This window comes from Muntiacus reevesi, chromosome 5 (genome assembly GCF_963930625.1).
Source record: "Muntiacus reevesi chromosome 5, mMunRee1.1, whole genome shotgun sequence".
NCBI lineage: Eukaryota > Metazoa > Chordata > Mammalia > Artiodactyla > Cervidae > Muntiacus > Muntiacus reevesi.
The window spans coordinates 43,885,176-43,907,113 of NC_089253.1; the positions used below are offsets into that span (position 1 = coordinate 43,885,176).

Genomic DNA, 21,938 nt, shown 5'->3' on the forward strand with positions numbered 1-21,938 from the left:
GTTAAAAAAAAAAAGCCTCAAGACTTCCCTGCTGGTCTAGTGGTTAAGAATCCACCTGTCGATGCAGGGGACACGGGTTCGACCCTTGGTCTGGGAAGACCCCACGTGCCTCAGAGAAACAACTGAATCCGTGTGCTGCATCTGCCAAAGCCTAGAGGCCCCAGAGCCTACGTTTGCAACAAGAAAAGCCGCTGTGACATGAGAAGCCCGCTCACGGCAACCAAGAGCAGCCCCCGCTTACCACATCTAGAGAAAGCCCCTGTGTGGCAGCGGAGACTCAGCACAGTCAAAAATATAAATAAGTAAATAAACAAAAAGAATTTTTTTAAAGGCCTAACATCTATACTATTTCCTTCACAAGCAAGAGAGGGTTTCTTCAAAGGACAGAACTAAAGTGCATCAAACATATATCCATTTAGGACACTACAGAAGAGAATCAAATCTCAAAACAATTATGTTGAGTGAAAGAGGTCAAGACAAAAAAATAAAAAGTGAATGTGGATTCCCTGGTGGTCCGGTGGTTAAGAATCCATCTTTCAATGCAAGGGATATGGGTTGGATCCCTGGTCAGGGAACTAAGACCCAAGCGCCGCAACTAGAGCGTCCGTGCTCTGCAACTGAATATCCTGTATGTCACAACAAGGATCCTGCATTCCGCAAATGAGGCCCGACACAGCCAAATAAACACTGGTTGGTTTAGTCGCTCAGTCATGTCCGACTCTTTGCGACCCTGTGGATTGGACACCGCTAGGCTCCTCTGCCCATGGGATTCTCCAGGCAAGAATACTGGAGTAGGTGGCCATTTCCTTCCCCAGGGCATCTTCCCAAATCCAGGGATTGCAGGTGGATTCTTTACTGAATGAACCACCAGGGAAGCCCCAAACAATGAACGTCTAAAAAAAAAAGCAAGCACGCACAAGCTGTTAGAATCCATTTGCAGAAAACGCAAGCTAACCTAGAGTGACAGAAAGCAGAGCAGGGTGATGGTGGGGAGCAGAGAGGGACACAGAGGCACACAGAGGAGCCCAGGGTGGGCGGGGGTCTCACTCACTTAACTGTGATGGCTTCACACTCACAGAGACACATGTCAGAACGTCAGAACTTATTACAGTGGATGCTCTGAAGGTGTGTTGTACATCAATTAGACCTGCATAAAGCTGCTCTAAAGAATTTTTTTAAAAAGCAGTCTGCGACTTCCCCGGTGGCCCAGTGGAGGTTGTGTGGGTTCTATCCTTGGTCAGTGAACTCAGATCCCCCGTGTCACGGAGCAACTAAACCACCACCAAGACCTGAGCACCCAAATAAATACATCTTTTTCTTTTAAGAAAAAAGCAGTTTGTGTGCATACCGGTTTGATTTCCTCCCGGTCCAGTTTGCGCCTGTAAAGCAGGATGGCGTGGATCCCGTTGCCAGCTCTTGCCGCCTGGATGTGAGTCGGTTTGATGTACAGCAAGTCCTGACACAAAACGCACAGCGTTAGGGGGAATGTTCACAGGAAAGACCAGCGAACTTCCATACACAGCTCACGTATTCCTACACATGTGTTCGCGACACCTGCTCTGCTGTTTCAAGCCTCCAAGCAATTCTCGGGCTATGAAAGGTAACAGTATATTTTAAAATTAAATGGTAAATAAATAAATTCAAGTCTAAAAAAAGATAACAGTACTACATCCTAAATATCCTCATATAATGCATAAAAAGGAAAGTGGAAATTAAAAGCAGCAATTAGATAATTAGGACGTTTTCTGAGTGAGAAGTAACCAAAGGTTAAAATAATCGTTTATATAGAGAAGGGCTGGCAACTTTTTAGAAACACGTTTCTAAGTGTTTATATTTTTCAAGTCCAAGGGTTGCTTGTCTCAACTATACTTTGAGAGAAGTTACATGTGTGGGGTTGCCCCCCGATTATGTGGGAAATAGACACTAAAGTCTTTGGGAACAAAAGGGGATCAGGTGGACAGTTCACTCTAAAAAGTATTTTTCTGGGCCATGTCAACAGCTTTTCTCTAAGTCTGACCTTGTTTCCAAAGGACAAGAACAATTATTTTTAAAGGAAAGAAATTTTAAAGGAGAAAAACAGAAAAAGCAAACAATAAGATAGATATAAAGGAGAGGGCAAAACATATAAAAGACAGCAAGGAGAAAGAAAGAGAAAGAGAGATTCAGCAGCTATTTAAGGCCAGTTGTCAGACACCAGTGGTGGTGGTTCGTTGCTCACTTATGTCCGACTCCTTTGCGACCCTCTGGACAATAGCCCTTCAGGCTCCTCTGTCCATGGATTTCCCAGGCAAGAATACTGGAGTGGGTTGCCCGGCCCTCCTCCAAGGGATCTTCCCGACCCAGGGATGGAACGCACATCCCCTGCATTGCAGGCAGATTCTTTACCTGCTGAGTCATCAGGGAAGCCCAGTGAGGTGCTTCTAACAAAACAATGGGGTGTGCTGTCCAGACCACCCATGTCTCAAAAGGCAAGAAAGACCAAAGAGATGTGAAAACGACACTTGGGGTGGGACCCACGTCACCCCAGGGCCCAGAAGGACAAGCCCAGTACGTGGACGAGCTCTCAGCCGACCCACAGGTCGGGAGCGGGCAGGGATGTGGGCCTTCAGCATGACTCAGGCTCAGTTAGGAAAACAGAGGGAGCGGTTTGCAGCGTGAGGAGTCCCACTCGCCACGAGACCATTTCTGCAATCCAAATTCCTCTGCAGCAGTTCGGTGGGCACCCTGGAACCTCATTGGAAATACAAAAGGAACTCCACAGGGCCCTCCGCTGTGGACGGCAGGTCCTGGGCTCCCTGACGGGGGCGTGAGGCCTTGGGTGGGGGAAGCAGAGCCAGGGGAGGCCCATCGCATCCCCAGGCAGCCTGCGGGGCCGGGATGGGCCACCCTGGGTCCTGGTCTCCACCAGACGCCGTGGGCCTGCGGGACTCACCATCGCAAAGTAGTTGCTGTTGACCATCAGCGGCCCTCGTCCTCGGAGGTAGATGTACTCCTCCCACCAGTCGCTCACCTGTCAGGTGCAAGCAAGAGAGACCAAGGCGTAACCAGGCCGCCCAGGACAGGGGTGGGCGCCGAGGGTTGGGGGAGGGCGCATTTACAGCATTTCTCTCTCTCGGGGCCAAGTCAGCCCCAGTGAGACCACATGCAAAACAGTGGGCGCCAGAAGATGGCTTTATTCAAGTCAAGACTCAGCTACAGGGTACAACACCTTCATTTCATAGATGGTTTAAAAAAAAGGAAAGAAACACCAAATGGGAAAGAAATGATAAATGTCTGGCTGCTCTAACATGTCTTAACAGTCAGCACCTCCAGTAACTGTGCACAGGCTGCCTCTCCCCTTCTGCTTCAGTTTCCACTCTGCTTGGAGCCCCCCGGGGCCACGTGTCCTGTCTTCCCAGCATCCCCCGGGAGGCCAGCGGTCTCATCCTAATCGCACCCACAGCCTTCGGAACCCGAGGACCGCCATCCTTCCACTTTGTGTAAGAAAGTACATAAACCCGCAGAACGGTGCCCACCTAAGAGTCTAAGTACCTGTGAAAACGTCCACAAACTCAACACACCGTGTAACCAGCGCAGGATCACTGCCGGGAGCCAACACACGGGACCCCGCCCTTGGAAAGGCCATAGGGGAGAAAAACCTTACGGGCAAGGCGAAAACCTTAACGGCAAGGCGAATCAGGTTGTCAGGGGTTTTTCGAAAAGGCCAGCTCACGAGATCCCACCCATGACAAGGTCATGAGGAGAAAGCCTGACAGGCAAGGCAGATCAGGTTTTCAGGGATTTCGGAAAGCTGCCCCCGGCTCTCGTCTTAAAGATGATATCTGTCTTTCTGATGCCTGCCTCAATGGACTACTCCCTAATTTCTCTGACACAGGCAGGAAGGCCTTCCCCGATCTCTTCCCAAATAAGAATCAATTTAGAATTTTAATCAATAAGTTTCCCAGGTGGTGGTATTTTATGAGATTATTTAGGGTGAAAGGAGTGTTTTAATTTAAACTCCTTTGCTGATAGTTTGTTAGCCAAATGCCTTTATGCCCTTGGTACTAATATGCATGATTGCTTATAATATCCTAATTATAAAACAGCATAAAGAACCTGATCACCTAAAGTCTTTAGTAGGCACAGAGCCCTTCGGGGGTGAGGAAGCCCTATGAGAGAACATAAAAATATTATTCTAAAAGTGGTTATAGTTAAAGATTTAGAAAAATAAGAGTTTAAATTTGTTAATTTTAACCAGGAATGCTAAACAGGGGCTGCCTCACTGGAGCTGCAGAGTCTTTGTGTGGTAAACCTTTTAGATAAATTTAACTGATAACTTCTGCAAAAGGACTGACCTTTGTGTTCATTAAAGAATAGATTACGGAAAACAGCTTTGCATTCACCTAGGTCGTAAAATGTCAATAGGCCCCAAGGCCAGAAGATAATGTACAAGACCCTCATTAACAAAGAAGTATGCAGAAAACACCCTGGTTTCCTGAAGGACAAGCTGACGTAATGTTAAACTATCTTCCCCTTAGAAATGTACTAACTTAGGGTATATAAGCTATGGTAAAAAAATAAAGCATTGCCAGACTCTTCCAGACTCTCTGCACCCCCGTCTGGTCATTCTCTCTCTCTCTCTTTCTCTTTCTCTCCCTTGCGGACTTGGCCCCATCAAGGCTAGTCTCACGTCTCTCTCTCTCTCGCCGACGCCGTTCATCCTGAGGGTACCCCCTGGATCCTGCCGAGGCTGGACCCCGGCAGATCACAACCCGAGCTGACCTGCCGCACCCACCCTGGACTCTGACTGCTCTCTCTGGTCGGGACTCGCCCCGTGGCCACGCCCCTGGTGTGCCCCACCCACCAGCTCGGTCTGGGTCACACCTTCTCTTCCACCCTCTTGTTCTTCAGTCACCAAGTCGTGTCTGCGACCCCATGGACTGCAACCCGCCAGGCTTCCCTGTCCTCCATTATCTCCTAGAGCTTGCTCAAACTCATGTCCATTGAGTCGGTGATGCCATCCAACCATCTCATCCTCTGTCACCCACCCCCTTCTCCTCTTGCCCTCAATCTTGCCCAACATGTCATTTCCAATGAATCGGCTCTTTTCATCAAGGTGCCAAAGTACTGGAGCATCAGCTTCAGCATCAATCCTTCCAATTAATATTCAGGGCTGACTTCCTTCAGGATTGACTGGCTTGATCTCCGTGCTGTCCAAGGGACTCTCAAGAGTCTTCTCCAGCACCACAATTCGAAAGCATCAACCTTTTGGCGCTCAGCCTTCTTTATGGTCTGAGTCTTCCAAGCTAGCTGTTCCTCAAACCTCAACTCCTCTGCCTGTTTCATCCACCACTGTGTCTCCTTCCACTCGCCATACATAGGGAAGCTCAACTGGCTCAGGAACAAATTATATTCCTACACAAAATTCCACCAAGAAAAGCAGCATGTTTGTATACTCACATAATTGGTAGCCCACCAGGATTTTAGCTTCAAATACCACTGCAATCTCGGTCCCAGATTGACAGCAAAATCTTGAGCCAGAGCCGTCATCCGTGTAAACTCTCCTTCCTTCATAAGAGGCTTCACAGACTCCAAGTACTGGGGTTAAAGGAAAAAACGTAAGACCAGCTAAAATAGAAGGCTTCTTTCCTTATGCCTTGGAAAAAGGCTAGTCCTCACTCAAGTTAGCCAACTTCAATACTAAAGGATGATTTACATCAGGGATAACTCAACAATGAAACTTTTGGGGGGACATCGCCAGCGGTCCAGTGGCTAAGCCTCCGAGCTCCCAGTGCCAGCGGCCTGAGTTCGATCCCTCGTCAGGGAACTAGGTCTCACCTACTACAACTAAAAGTTTGCATGCTACAACTATAAGACCCCGCAGGCTGCAATTAAGACCTGGAGCAGCCAAATTAATTAATTAATCATATTTTAAAAATACAAACTTTTTTGTCCTTTTACTGGCATGCACGCTCCTCAGATCTTGAATCAGCACAAAATCACCAAAGTGGACTCTAGACCGACAAGATCAAGATTTGGTCAACAATGAGCTTGTAATGTGTGGGGTTTTTTCTCCATTATCTGGTCCTTCGTAAGAGCTCTGTTCCCACCTAGGCTATGAAGGTGCCAATGAGTTGTGGGGGGTGGTGCTCTGAGAGCTTAGGACCCCAGGACGGGAAGGAGGAGCCGGGAAAACGACAGGGACGGGGAATGTCATACCACCAAGCTGAGGCCAGGCCACCAGTTGAGAATTTTCAGGGCCCCCACTTTGATTCGCTCTGGTCCTTGCAGGTAGGAGGAGGCAGGTAGCAGTTCATGGACCTCAACAGCATCGACAGTGTATTTTTTGGCTGCACCAGGGGGCATGAGGGATCTTAGTTCCCCGAGCAGGGACAGAATCCAAACCCCTTGCTGTGGAAACTCGGAGTCTTAACCACGGGACCGCCAGGGACGTCTCATCAAGTCATAAGCCTCGACCGCAAAGATGCGGGTGTTCAGGGCAGGTGTCTGGAGGGAGCGTGGAGCTGACATACCCTGGTGACGGTGTCCTGGACAGCTGGGACGGGCAGGCGCGGCAGAGACGTCTGGAAGCTGTACAGCATGGGCTTTCGGCCTGAGAAGATCTTGACCATAAACTAAAAACAAAGAAAAAAGGTACGTTCTGAAAGACGACAGTGTGTCAAAGACCCAAAACCATTTTTTCAGGGTACTTGCCAACTGGTGACTGACTCTCCACTGCAGTTCATCTCCTCCAGTCCATTTTCTGCCCCAACCCTCGCAGGCCTCAGCAAACGGCAAACTCCAAATAAAACCCAGGGTGAATGAAGCTCTGTGTCTGAGATAGTCCTGCCCTGTCCAGGAGGTGCCGTTCCCTGGGCACCCTGACACGGGGTCTGATTGCACTTCTGCACAAGGGGATTAAGTTCCATGTGCCTACTTCTGCAAGGCCCTCGGTTTCCAGATTGGCACCGGGGGCTGGGCGAGGGGCCTGGACCCAGAAGCAAGCTCAGGAGAGGCAGTGGGACCCTCTGGTCATTGACAAGTCTGGTGAAGGGCACACACTTGCCCCTGCTTAAGTCTGGAATGATCTAAACATGGCCTAGCAATTGGTCACCTCATGCTGACCTGACTTCAGAGAATTTCTGGGGCTCACGGCAGGGGAGGGGGGGTGCTGTGATTCTTGATGCTGAAGAGCAGGTGGGACTGAACTGAACACCAGCTATGATGGTCACCCTGGGGCAGGTCATTTCTCTTGCTTAATAAAGTGTGGATACCACCTCAGAATCTCTCCTGGGAGTTAAGTTCTATTTCTCTGGAAATCAGAAATCTTACATGCAAGCAACAGCAGGAAGTCTGTTTGGGAAAGAGGAAAGGTGTGGTGTGGTGGGCTCCGGCATGGGGATGCCCACCCCTTTCAGGAGCCCCAGGGGGTGGCAGTCAGCCACAGGTAGAGGTATCACTGGGTGAGATAAGGACAAATATCCATGCACACGGCAGGTCAGTGACTGCTGGACTAAGGACCAAGGTGAGCTGGTGAAACGTGCCAGAAGCTAAGGGCGAGTCAGGGTGTCCTGGTCTCAGCTAGGGAAACCATTTACTGCCCGAGTTAGTCAGAAAGGCTACAAAGAAGTAGATGGAAGGTACTTGTGTTTGACGGGTGCCCTAGATGACAAACCCAGCAGACGTCAACACCAGATATTCAGGATACACTAATTAAAGGAGAAGAGTCCCCGACCCAAGCTCATGAGTCACAGTGGGTCAGACTTCTCTGGCAATTACAGGGCGACGCTCGTCACCAAGGGGACTGTGTAACACAGGGAACTCTACGCAATACTCTGTAGTGACCTATTTGGGAACAGAAAAAAGAGCACCGGCTTTCCAGGGGGCTCAGTGGGTAAAGAATACACCTGCAACACAGTAGATGCAGGTTCAATCCCTGGGTTGGGAGGATCCTCTGGAGGAGGAAATGGCAACCCACTCTAGTAACTACTCTTGTCTGGAGAATCCCATGGACAGAGGAGCCTGGTGGGCTATGGTCCATAGGGTTGCCAGGAGTTGGACATGACTGAAATGACTGAGCCCACACACACACGTGTATGCATAACTGATTCACTCTGCTATACACCTGAAACTAACACAACAGTGTAAATCGACTGGACTTCAATAAAAATTAATTTAAAAAAATTCACCAAGGGGAAAAGGCCCAGTGAGGACCCTTCTTGCAGAAGAGAAAGTCTCCCACACCAGACACCAGGCTGAGTGGGTGAGCAAGACTCAGAAGGACATATCCTGCGTGGTCTCAGGGGTCCGTGGAACCGCAGAAGCAGCAAGGAGGGAGGGGGGCTGCCAGGGACCGGGGGGCACAGGGTGGGGGTTGTAAATCAAGTTGACTCACACTTCTGCCTTAGTTTCAGGCATAGTGAATCAGTTACCCCTATGTATGTGTGGGTGTGTCCCTTAAAAGGGACCAGGTTTCAGTTACGGGACATAACTATGTCCTGTTTGGTTGGGGGTTTTTTGCTTTTCTTTTCCTGTTTTCCTTTTCGGGCCATACCACTGGGCATGTGGAGTCTCAGCTCCCTGACCAGGGATGGAGCCCACAGACCCTGGGGTGCAAGTGTGGAGTCTCAACCACTGGACTGTCCAGGGAACTCCGGAAAAAAGTATGTGCTGGACACTGAGACTGGAACAAACAGTCCTGCGTCAGACCTTACCCATCTGCTGAGAGGGTGAATCTTAGGTTAAATGCTCTTACATTCAAAGGCAAAAGGCATGGGTGGGGCCCAGGGTTCAAGGAGGGCGGGGTGGATATATTAGTGACTTTGGCAGAGATGAGGGTTTCACAAGTGTCTATTTATCTCCAACATATCAAGCTGTGAAGCAGCCACGGCTGTGACCATGTTAGGCAGTTTTAGAATCATCTACCAGGGGGCTCCCGGCAGTCCAGCGGTTAAGACGTCGGTTTTTCACTGCCATGGACCCAGGTTTGACCCCTGGTTGGGAACTAAGGTCCTACAAGCCTCGAGGCACGGCAGAAAGAAACAGAGCCCTCCCCACCAGCTGCGTGCTGGGGCAGCGTTACCATCCAGATCTTGGTGGTGCGGCTCAGCCTGCCGTGCTGGCCGAACATCCAGCCGTGGTAGGACAGCAGCACCTTCAGGGAGTAACGCATGGTGACGATGAGGGCCACCCACAGGCCCGTGCCGAAGATGACGCCGCTCACCACCTTCTTGGTCTTGCTGGACATGCAGCCACTGCCGAGACAAGACCAGACAAGCCACGGGTTCGTCAGCGAAGGAAGCCACGGACCCCAGGCCTGATCAGAGAGAGGGGCCACCCGTGTTAGCCTGATTCTCCCAAGACTCAGCCATCTTTCTTCTGGATGTGAGATGAACCAGCCCCATCTGCTTTGCTGGTCCTCGAAACAAACCCAGGCTAACGGGCATAATCAGGGAAAACAGACAGCTTCCTCCAGGTCCAAGTAGGATGAGGAAGTCAGGGGTGAGGCACTGGCTCGCCCATGATGGGAGCTACGCCCCAGACTGACGACTGACCTGCGTTCTCCTCGGCTGAGAGCTGGCTGCAATTCTGCGCCTTCCATTCCTGCTACTCAAGATGTTTTTCTCTTAAACATACCTTTGCATTTCATCATGACTCATAAGAAATGCAGGTCACTTGACAAAACTATTACTTCAACTATTTATATCAAAAGAGCTTGTTTTTGATCTGGGCAGGAACATTTATCATGAACACAGGTAGAAACTGATGCTGTAAAATGATTACTCAAAAACTTAGAAAATATTTTTATTTGCTAGGGAAAGTGATGTAGATAGGAAAGTGATCTGATGAAGATGGGACTTAGTACTCGCTTCGGCAGCACATATACTAAAATTGGAACGATACAGAGAAGATTAGCATGGCCCCTGCGCAAGGATAACATGAAAATTCGTGAAGTGTTCCATATTTTTAAGTTTGATCATTTGGTTAAAAAAAAAAAAAAGATGGGACTTAAAAAATGAGAAGAAATACAGCCACTCATACACCTTTGTGGGCTGTAGTTTTAGTTGTTTTGAAAAACCACAAAATATTCACAAAATAAAAATAAATAACAAATGTTGGAGAGGATGTGGAGAAAAAAGGCAACATTTATGCACTGTTGGTGGGAATGTAAACTGATGCAGTCACTATGGAAAATAATATGGAGATTCCTCAAAGAAATGAAAAAACAGAACTACCATATGATCCAACAATTTCACTTCTGAGTATTTATCTGAAGGAAATGAAATCACTCCATGTTCACTACAGCATTATTTACAACAGACCAAACATGGAAACTTAAGTGTCCATGGACAAATGAATGGATAAAGAAGAGATGGTATTAATATGGAGTGATACAATGGAATATTATTCAGCAAAAAAAAGAATAAATCCTACCATTTGTGACAACATGGATGGACCTTAAGGACAAGTGAAATAAGTCAGACAGAGAAAGACAAATACCAGATGATATCACTCATGTGTGGAATTTAAAATATGACACAAATGAACTTTTTAAAAATGAAACAGAAACAGACTCACAGACATAGAAAACTAATATATATACCCATTCCCGGATCATGTTGCTATACACCAGAAACTAACACAACATTGAATATTAACTATACTTCAATTAAAAAAAAAAGCTAAAAAAAGAAAGGCATACACTGTATGGTCTCACATGTGAAATCTAAAAATATATATATTTTTAAAATTTGTAACTATATTTGGTGATGGATGTTAACAAAACTTGTGGCAATCATTTTGCAGAATATATGTATCAAATCATTATGTTGTACACCTAAGAACTGATGTTTTCAAACTGTGGTGTTGGAGAAGACTCTCGAGAGTCCCTTGGACTGCAAGGAGATGAAAGCAGTCCATCCTAAAGGAAATCAGTCCTGAATATTCATTGGAAGGACTGTTGCTGAAGTTGAAGCTCCAGTACTTTGGCCACCTGATGCGAGGAGCCTATTCATTAGAAAAGACCCTGATGCTGGGAAAGACTGAAGGCCGGAAGAGAAGGGGGTGGCAGAGAATGAGATGGTTGGATGGCATCACCCTGACTCAGGAGACATGAGTTTGAGCAAGCTCCAGGAAACAGTGAAGGACAGGGAAGCCTGGACATGACTGAGCAACTGAACAGCAACGAACAAATGATGCATTTGGCATTTTCTATATGTACACCTACAGGCACTTCAACTGAAAGCATTAGCAAAAAGGCTTTCTGTCCTATGCTGTGTCCCTTCTCAGGCTGCAGGGGGTGGGCCACCCAGAGGTTGAGGGGAGGCCGCGACTTCAGGGTGTTGTGGATCCTCTCCAGCAAGAATATGCAGAACAGCCCTTGACCCCTGACCCTGGGAGCTGCTGGTCCCTTAACCTGGTCTTTCTAAATCTGGGCCACGGATGGCCCAGTTTACTGCAATTGGTTTAGAAGGATGAAGAAACAAATCTTATAAAGACTCAGATTAGAAAGGGCTTTAAATAGCCAACGCTTCTAAATATAATCCAGTGTGAAGAAATGACCCGAGGTCTGGAGTAAATTAAAAAGTGTGTTAAACCCAAGCAGGCAGGGATGCAGAGATGAGCTGTCTATGGTGGGGGCAGGCCTGTGGCTCTCCGGAAATAGAGGGCAGAGACATGTGCAGGGTGATGAGAGAGAGACGGAGTCCCTGCTCGGGGACCCTGCCGGGACTCCTGGCCCTCAGGCAGACCAAGGAGTCCGGCAGGTGGGAAGCGCGGGTGTGCGTTCCCCGCGGGGACGGGTTTGTACCCAGGGCCTCGCAGACGCTGATAAAGGCGTGAGCCGGGGTTCCGAGGCAGCTGGGGGCTGCGGGTGACTCAGCGCATCGCACTGGCTGCCAAGCATCCCAGGGCCTGGTGAACAAGGAGCAGCTGTTGGCAGCGAGGGGCACCAGCCCAGACAAGCGAAGATTCAGACCTTTCCGTGAAAAGTGCTTAATCCTTTCTTTACTGTCATCAGAAGCAAACTCGGCCCTGAGCCGTGAGCTTTCTTTTATGTCTCATTTTGCCACTTTATTTCCCTGTGCTTTTCTGAAGGCAATACTGAAATCCAAACAACTGACTCAGTAAAGGGCCCAGAAATTCATCCGTTTATCTTGGGCCCAACCCCAACATTGCAGCTACGGCCCAGAGACCCGGTGGACGCACCTGGGCTGCAATCCGTCCCCACCTTCCTCACAACTCCTGAACCCAAAAGCAAAGCTCAGGAATCCCCTCGTGGTCCAGTGGTTAGCACTCTGCCCTTCCACCGCAGAGGGTGCAGGTTCGATCCCTGGTCAGGGAACTAAGATCCCACCTGTTCCGAGGCACGGTCAAAAAATGAAGAAAATTTTTAAAAACTAAAAACAAAAAGCAAAGCCCAAACATGGGACGAGGACTTGGGGATTATCATTTCTTTAGTCACAGACCTAAAATGTTCACGGATGTAAATAAGCAACACACAAACAGGATCAAAGGTCTGGCTTGGGACAAGCCACAGCCAAGGTGGAGTCCTTTTCAACCAGAAAACAGAAGCAGGTGTCCCAGGGGAATTCTCTTGCGGTCCAGGGGTTAGGACTCAGCATTTCACTGCTGAGGGCCTCGGTTCTGTCCCTGGTTGGGGAACTAAGAACCCACAAGCTTTACAGCACGGCCAAAAGAATAAAAATGTGTCTTTCAGAGCTGCAATCACAAAGAGTGTAATGGAGGGCGGTGGGGTAGGCTTAGCCCCGTGTGGATCCCATCACTGGGTCCCTCAAACGCCAATGATGCAGAGGTGCTGTTCCTGCCTTTGTTTGGCAGGAAGGTTCTCTGTGGGGAGGCTCAGGGCCTGCTGAAGGGAGCATGGGGGTCTGAGGTACCATGAAGAGCTGGATCTGGAGCCCAACCTCCCCAATTCTACTCCGTGACTCTGGGCAGGAATCCACATCTTTTTTTCTCACTATTTATTTGTGAATTTATTTGGCTGCACCAGGTCTTGGTTGTGACATGTGGGATCTAGTTCCCTGACTGGGGATTGAACCTGGGTCCCCTGCATTGAGCCTTAGCCACTGGACCCCCAGGGAAGTCCCAGAAGGCTGCAAGTTTGAGCATTTCCTCACTTTACATCAGACAGCCCAGTGAGAGAGGTCACGGCAGCGCAGGGGCCACCGGGCAGGAGATGATCATGGGAGCTAGGGTCACCCCAGGACCGGAGGGAAGAAAGGACATCAGAGGGGCTTCACAGAGGCCCTCGCGGGCACGGCCAGCGTTCCCGCACAAGACCCCAGGCGCCGCACACCTTGAAGGAAGAGTATCACTCAAAGGCTTCTCCAGGCCAAATCTCAAGATATTTTAAAAAAAAGCCTATTTTCAAGCTCTTAGAAAACTACAGTCACTAGGATAGAGTGATGGGAGTCCCTCCCCAGATTCGAAGTCACTCAGACAAGGAGCTGAGCGGCTGAAGTCTCCCCAGAACCCCCCATAGCAGTCATCTCTCGGAGTCCCAGAACTGCAGGATGGCCCCCTGTACAAGGAAGACAGCATGTCTGGAACCAGTGCCTGGGACAAAATTCGTTCTGAGGGCCCCCTGGCCAGGCTAAGTGGACTGGCAGGCACCCCAGGGCAGAGGATGCTCTTCACACACCTGGGCTTCTGAGAAAGAGTGACAAGGGACCCCAAAGTCCCCAGGGGACCTTCACACCAGTCCAGGGCATGGGGAGAAAGCTGTCGTGAGAATCGTAGCAAAAACCTCTAAGAGAATATCCAGAACAGACCGTCATGATGTTTGAAAAGACAGAAAAATGGCAGCAACAAAAAAGACAGTCAATCCCTAGACCCTTTGAGATTTGAGAGGCTTACTCACGTCGTGTCCAGGGTCCGATTGATCTTAGCGATTATTCCCAAAGAGGGGTCGATCTTGGCGTACATTGTCGACATCACGCCCACAACCACGATGAGCCAACTGGAGGGACTCGCCGGGTACACGCCAGTGATGATGCCATTCTAGAGACAGACACAAGCGCCGTCAGCCGTGCCCCTCCTGCTGGCGGGGGGGTGTGAGCTGGCAGGCGGTGGAGAGGGTGGGGGATGCACACACTGACGGCTAAACAACCACGCTGTCTACTGGCAACGCTTCCCAGGGCCTCCAGGCTCAGCGGCTCAACCTCTGCCCAGCTCCTTCCCTTCCTCTACTTCTGGGCCAAAACTCTCCCTGAAACAGTCTCCCCGAAGAGCAACCCCAGGACGTTAGAATCACCAGAAGCAAAGTGTTAGTCACTTGGACTCTGCGACCCCATGGACTGTAGCTCGCCAAGCTCCTCTGTCCATGGAATTCTCCCGGCAAGAATATTGGAGCGGGTGGCCATTCCCTTTGCCAGGGGATTCTCCTGACCCAGGGATCAAACCCGGGTCTCCTACTGTGGCAGGCAGAGTCTTTACCACTGAGCTACCGGGGAAGCACGTGAGTCAAAACCTTCTCGAAAATCGTCTCCCTGGAGAACGACTCCAGGACATGAGCATCACTCTAAGTTGGAAGCCTTAATTTGACATACCCACTCCTTGGCTCCCCTGAGACTGACTCAGGACACTGCCCACTATGACGTCCTCTCCCCAACCTGCTGCATCCAGGATGCCCCGAGACCCTCACTCTCAGATCACCCCTCTTGCTGCTCCTGAATCAGACACTGCTTAACCCGAGGTATTAGTATTTTACAAGACCTCACTCCATAGCCAGAAACTCCCAGGAGATGCTTCAGCCAAAGTCCTGCAACAGCCCCTTAAAAAAAAGCAATGTAGCCGGGGAGAAGGGGCAGGAAGAAATAAGATCTCAAAATGCAAAATGTTTGACAGTTGTGGAAATGAGCAATGTGACTTTATTATAGCGGTGTGCCTTTATTATTTACTTTTGTGTATGTTTCAAGACTTCCAATTAAAAAAATAAATCATACTGAAGTCGTGTCAATAAGAGATTGGTTTGACCAAGACAACGGATTCAAAACATTCTCAGATCCTTACTGAATTCTCTTAGGAGAGAATACCATGTTATTCCCGTTATTGAGAGGTATGGAAGATTCTAAACAAAGCGGTTGGGGGTGAGGGGCAGGGGCGGGTGGGGGGGTCTTCTGGCGTTCTCTGAAGTTCTCTGAAATGTTCTTATAAAATAAAGACACATTAAATGGCAATGGGGGAAAGCAGTTTCTAGATGAATGGCCTCCACTCCCCACACTCCCCACCCTGCAGCAGCTCTGCCAGCCTTGCCCCCCACCCCCCACCCCTGCCCCTAGGTCCCCGAGGAAACCACGTGGTTAGGAAGGTCCAAGGAGCTCCCAGCAAGGTCAGGGGTGCAGAGGGCACGTCTCCCTGCAGGTGGCGCCCTCCTTCACTTTGAAAGGGTCACAGCAGCTGGGGCCTCAGGTAAAAGACTGTACCTGATGCAAAGAACTGACTCATTGGAAAAGACCCTGACGCTGGGAAAGACTGGAGGCGGTTGGAGAAGGGGACGACAGAGGATGAGATGGTTGAATGGCATCACCGACTCGATGGACCTGAGTTTGAGCAAGCTCTGGGAGTGCTGGCCTGCTGCAGTCCATGGGGTCACAAAGAGTCGGACATGACTGGGCGACTGAACTGAACTGAACTGAACCTGGGCCCCAGGACCCTCCAACAGAGCCAGGGGACACCCGTCCGGCCAGGCCAGGTCTCCCTGGTCATTGCTCCCACCCACTCCAGTGCGGGGGCCTTTCTCAACAGCCCTCCTCTGAGCTGCCCTCTGAAAGGAAAACGACATCAAACCCAGTTTCGTTGGGGAATGGGGAGTGGACACTTTTGATACACTTTCAACTTGTTTGAATTTTTTTAAACATGCATTTGTCCTTCTGTGACTTTCATTTTTTCATTACTGGCAATGAGAAAAGAAAACCCTGGAGACTTTTCCCAGCACTATCTCTCCCAACAGCAAAATTGAGGAAGTTTCAAGCGAAGAGTATGTGCATATTCATGACTTGTGTGATTCTTAAAATAAGATGAATTAAAAACAAGGCACATCGGACTTCCCGGCCATCCAGTGGTTAAGACATCGCCTTCCAATGCAGTAGGTGTGGGTTTCATCCCTGATCAGGGAATCGAGATCCCCCAGATGCCGCCAGTCAAAAACCCAAAGACATAAAACAGAAGCAATGTTGTAACAAATTATTTCAATAAAGACTTAAGAAAAATGTCACTCTGCTGACTATATGGGAAAACAATCTTAAAAAGAGTGGATATTTGTATGTGTATAACTGACTCACTTTGCTATACACTCAAAACAACATAACACTATAAATCAACTATACTCCAGTAAAATTTAAAGAAAACAAGACACATGGTTAAAAACAGTGAATAAAGGTCCACTCATGCCGGTAAACAGAACGGAGAACTTTGCATTTGCTCAGCCACTCAGTTGTGTCACGTCCAACTCTTTGCGACCCCATGGACTGGAGCCTGCCAGCCTCCTCTATCTATGGGATTTTCCAGACAGGAATACTGGAGTGGGTAGCCAATTCCCTTCTCCAGGGGATCCTCCAGACACAGGAAACGAACCCGAATCTCCTGCACGGGCAGGCAGATTCTCTACCACTGAGTCAGCTTGGAAGCCAGCATCTGCATTTGCGTGCATCTTTTTCAGTGGTGGACCATTTCATTGGTGAGATATCTGTTAAATAATATCTGTTAAACATCTCTGTGGTTTCCTGTGAAGTGTAGAAGGGCCCAGACTCGGAGCTAGAGACATTTATTCTCCTTCTACCCCAAAGGTCACTTACCCTCTCTGAACCCCGATTTCCTCATCTGCCCAAAGGGTCCCAATTCACCCCACCTGCCTTACAGAATTTCTCCAGGAATACATATAAAATTGTCTCACAGGCCTTAAGGACCAGGAAACATACATAAGGTGCCAATTACCACGGACGCACTGAAACTTCAATAGAACCTGGAGTTCTCAAATAGGAAAGCGAATACTGTACAGATTGAAGCAAGGATCTGGAAACCTTGAATCTGATGAACTTCTTCTTCCAGGAATGAAGTCCAGACAGATAGATCTGCCTGAGGGCCTCATGGCTCATTCGGAGGTCGATGCCATCCGGAGTGACTGTGAACTGGAAGGCCACGGCTTGGTGGGCCTCCGCCATGGTCAGTGAGCTCCTGGAAAGACAAAGGTGAACAGAACGCGGTGAGTGTTGACCAGACATTAGAAAATCCCTTGTTGTTGTCACTGCTTAGTCACTAAGTCCTGTCTGACTCTTGGCGACCCCAAGGGCTGTGGCCCGCCCGCCTCCTCTGTCCACAGGATTTCCCAGGCAAGCATACTGGAGAAGGTTGACATTTCCTCCTAGAGAGAATCTTCCCAACTGAGGGATCGAACCGGTCTCTCTTGTGTTGGCAGAAGGGGTCTTTATCGATCAGCCACTGGGGAAGCCCCTATATAGACGTGTGATCCATTCTGAATTTGGCCATTTCCTCCCATTTGATAAACTGAATGTTATTCATTAACACACCTGGGTGTAACTTCCCCCTCACCTCTCCCCCCCTGCTCCAGCGGGATACAGACAAGCCATCGCTGCCTCTGCTTGGAGGCGCTGGGTGGTCAGCAGAGTCCAGGAGCTGGAACCCCTCACCCCCAGGCCCCTGGCCATCCCACCAACCCTGCCTCCGGGCAACAGGCAGCCGGAGCCTCACCCAAGCAGAATCCCGAATCCCAAGGCAGTTTAGCAACTTGCTGTGCCAGGGCAAATCCCATCCCTACCCACCAGGCAGCCTGGAGGCTGGCACAGAAAGTCCTCAAACACATCCATAACAGCCTTGATGCTTTATCTCAGGTGGGTTCCGGGGTCAACACCACACACCTTGGCTACGTGGTAGCCACTCCACAAACCACTTCAGGTTCCAGAAGCCTCCCGGAAAACCCAATGCACAGAACCCTGGGGCGGGCCTCCCTCCTGGAGACAGGAAATCAGACAGCTGCCACGCTCATCCCCTGCAGGCTTGGCCCTCCTGACTGGTTTCCAGCCTCTGCCAGGCGAGCGCATTTCGTTTTCTTGATGTAAATATTTGCCTCCTTTCACCTTCTTCCCTGAGCAGCTCCTGGCTCACCTCTTCCCTCTCACCCTCCCGACATCAGCCCTCCCCCGACCCGCTGAAAGTGCCTGATGGCACCACCTCCCCCCAAACCCTCTGCCAGCAAGTACACCTGGATACAAAGGAGCTAAAAGTTCACCAGCTAAGTCCCGGCGCTCAGTTGTGTCCAATTCTTTGTGACCCCATCGACTGCAGCACGCCAGGCTTCCCTGCCTATCACCAACTCCCGGAGCGTTCTCAAACTCGTGTTCATTGAGTCAGTGATGCCAAAGTTTGTAGTAAAGCAGAATAAAACCCCAGAACTGTGAGTGTGTGCATCCCTAGCGCACGCTACTTTTCCTTTTCTCACCATGCAAGCCTCTTGGGCGCAGACACCAAACCCATCAAAATCAAGGACAATGCGGTTTCAAAGATTTGTTTTTGTTCAGTTGCTAAGCTGTGTCCGACTATGCGACCCCATGGACTGCAGCACGCCAGCCTCCCTTCTCCTTCAGTATCTCCCTGGAGTTTGCTCAGATTCATGTCCATTGAGTCAGTGATGCTATCTACCATCTCATCCTCTGCCCCTCCCTTCTCCTTCTGCCTTCAATCTTTCCCAGCATCAGGGTCTTTTCCAACTGAGTTGGCTCTTTGCATCAGGTGGCCAAAGTACTGGAGCTTCAACTTCAGCAACAGTCCTTCCATGAATATTCAGGACTGATTTCCTTTAGGATGGACTGGTTGGATCTCCTTGCAGTCCAAGGGGCTCTCAACAGTCTTTTCCAACATCACAGTGCAAAATCATTAATTCTTTGGCACTCAGCCTTCTTTGTGATCCAACTCTCACATTGGTACATGACTAGGAAAAAAACCACGGCTTTGATTATACAGACTTTTCTTGGCAAATGATGTCTCTGCTTTTTAATACACTGTTTACATTTGTCATAGCTTTTCTTCCAAGGAGCAAGCATCTTTTAATTTCATGGCTGCAGTCACCGTCTGCAGTGATTTTGGAGTCCAAGAAAATGAAATCTGTCACTGTTTCCATTTTCTTCCCATCTATTTACCATGAAGTGATGGGACTGAATGCCATGATCTTAGTTTTCTGAAAGTTGAGTTTTAAGCCAGCTTTTTCACTCTTCTCTTTCATCAAGAGGCTCTTCAATTTCTTTTCACTTTCTGCTATTAGGCTGGTGCCATCTACATATCTGAGGTTATTGATATTTCTCCCGAAATCTTGATTCCAGCTTGTGCTTCATCCAGCCTGGCATTTAGAATGAGTTATTCTGCACAGAAGTTAAATAAGCAGACAATATACAGCCTTGTCATACTCCTTTCCAATTCTGAACCAGTTTCTTGTTCCGTGTCTGGTTCTAACCGATGTTTCTTGGCCTACATACAAGTTTCTCAGGAGGCAGGTCAGGTGGTCTGGGATTCCCATCTCTTTAAGAATTTTCCACAGTTTGTTGTGATCCACACAGTCAAAGGCTTTAGTGTAGTCCATGAAGCAGAGTAAATGTTTTTCTGAAATTCCCTTGCTTTTTCTTCAGGAAATCAGAACAAGTGATCCCAGCTGTCACTCATCTGTTCAACAAGTGTGTGTTGACTGCCTCCTATGTGCCAGCCAGCCGTGGAGAGGATGGAGATGCTGGCAGGAAGGGTCACCCTGCAGCTCAGATGGGGGGCAGGAAGAAGCGGGAGTGACAGAGAGGACCTCTCAAGTAACACGGAAGCGCAGAGGAAGGATCAGACAGAAGGCAAGATTTTCAGGATCGAAGGCAGACCTGTGAAAGGGCTGGAGATGCAGGCTGGCTGGGGTCAGGGCAGGGCTGATTTCAGACAGGAAGGCCCAGAGGCAGCCGGGTTTCACGATTTGGGTGATGGAAAAGTATCAAGGGCCATGACTTGGGGTGTCAGTTTCTGTGTCTGTTCCAAAGAAGACACGGGTATATATGCCAAGCTGCTCAGTCATGTCTGACTCTTTGCGATCCCGTGGACTGTAGCCCGCCAGGCTTGTCTGTCCATCACCAATTCTGGCAAGAATGCCAGAGTGGGTTGCTGGGCCCTCCTCCAGGGGATCTTCCCAACCCAGGAACCAAACCCGGGGTCTGTTAATGTCTACCCGCATTGGCAAGCGGGGGTCTTCACCACTAGTGCCACCTGGGAAGCCCAAAGAAGACCACTCTGGCTGCTATATGGAGAGCAGGGGGACTGGGAGGAGCGGTGAAACCAGTGAGAAGCTGGGGCAGGTTTCCAAGGAGAGCAGGGCCCACAGTGGGAATGGGGGTAGGACCCCCTGCAGACAGGTCTCAGAGGCACCCTGGGGCTGGGGCCTGGACTGTGTGGGCTCCACCGACCTCCCCAACACAGAAGAGCCACAGAGCAGGGTGGCGAGGCGGGGACTGGGAGTGGAGCATTCACCCCGGGGGCAGTGGACGGGGGGCCCCCAGGTGGGGACGTCAGGGCCAAGGGAGAGGCTGGGCTGGGCAGCTGAGAGCTCTGCCTGGGCGATCTTGAAAGAAAAGAGCAAGTCAGTAAAACTGCATCCACACATGTAACCTTAGCCTGGTGCCACCTGCCTAGCATTCAAGGATATTTACACGTGGGAACTTCCTGGCAGTCCAGTGGTTAGGGCTCCGGGCTTTCATTGCCGAGGGTTCAATCCCTGGTTGGGGAACTAAGATCCCACAAGCCACATGGCATAGCCAGAAAAAAACAAAACATGACCCTTTGCACACTATTTACCTGGCATGGAGCAAACGTCCACAGCCCGGCCAATTTTGAAGACATAAGTCCCATTTTTGAAAGCACCAAGATCTCTAAGCAAAAGCTTGCTTTACAAGCCAGTTTAAACAATCCAAGAGGGCACTCCAACCAACAGCTTGAATTCGTTTCTCAAAAAGCTACCCAAAGGGGCTCGAAGATTCTTCCAGAGCCTGAAGGTTAACTCAGCCCCTCTCCCCATCAAAGCCTTGGGGTGAACACAAGTCTTACAAGAGATAAGAATTCTACATGGCATGCATCACAGCAAATACAATTGTGGCTACCCTTTCAATGATTTATTGGAGGTTTCAAGGGCTTTACACAGAACAAGAAGGGATTATTAAAGGCACTAAGTTAAATATAGTGTCTAGTGTTTATAGTTAATTCTCCCCAAAGATGTGCCCACTGTTTTGTTCGTGGACCTAACCCCTGCTAGACAGGGCCAGACTGACTGTATTTGCAGCCTCGTTTTCTGAAGTTAGTGGCCTTAGCAGAACTCTCTGAAAACAGATACCTCATAAGGACCTAATGGGGGCTTCCCTGGTGATCCAGTAGCTACGACTCCACACTCCCAATGCTGGCGGCCCAGGTTCCAGGTACTGCAACTAAGAGTTCGCATGACTGCAATTAAGACCCAGCGCAGCCAAATAAATAGATGAATCAAAATAATAATAATAAAAAAAGACCTACTGTATAGGTCAGGGAACTCTACTCAATACTCTGTAATTATGGCTTATATGGGAAAAGAATCTAAAAAAGTGGACATATATATGTGTATAACTGATTCTGCCGTACACCTGAAGCTAACATTGTAAATCAACTATACTCCAATAAAAATTATTAAAAAGACAAAACAAAACAAAACTCCCTGAATTTAACTAGAGAGTTGCTTGGTTCAGACTAAAAACTGTGTGTCTTAGGTGCCAAGCAGGAATTAGCGAGTCAGATGTCAAGGACTTGAGACGTTCCCTCTGGCAAATCTAATGAGTGAAAAATCCATCCTGGATCCTGGCATTCACAGCCTTGAAGTTGGAGACATTTAGAATTGTAAATACTGCCGCCTACAGCCGTGAGGGCAATGCAAAGCA

At 49.2% G+C, this 21,938-nt stretch overlaps 1 protein-coding gene and 1 non-coding gene across 2 annotated transcripts in view; one reads left to right on the plus strand and one right to left on the minus strand.

Moving 5' to 3' along the window:
* Positions 1–21,938, minus strand: part of CPT1A (carnitine palmitoyltransferase 1A) — a 56,930-nt gene that overhangs the window by 21,955 nt on the left and 13,037 nt on the right. The window contains exons 2-8 of the mRNA XM_065937950.1: positions 17,022–17,175; positions 13,862–14,001; positions 9,062–9,233; positions 6,513–6,614; positions 5,440–5,577; positions 2,933–3,010; positions 1,349–1,456 (exon numbers count right to left, since the gene is read on the minus strand). Of these exons, the coding sequence (XP_065794022.1) occupies positions 1,349–1,456; positions 2,933–3,010; positions 5,440–5,577; positions 6,513–6,614; positions 9,062–9,233; positions 13,862–14,001; positions 17,022–17,162 (879 nt within the window). The 5' untranslated portion in view covers positions 17,163–17,175. The remainder of the gene's footprint in view (positions 1–1,348; positions 1,457–2,932; positions 3,011–5,439; positions 5,578–6,512; positions 6,615–9,061; positions 9,234–13,861; positions 14,002–17,021; positions 17,176–21,938) is intronic.
* Positions 9,841–9,947, plus strand: LOC136170043 (U6 spliceosomal RNA). The gene has a single exon (XR_010663503.1). It is a non-coding gene; the product is annotated as a U6 spliceosomal RNA (small nuclear RNA).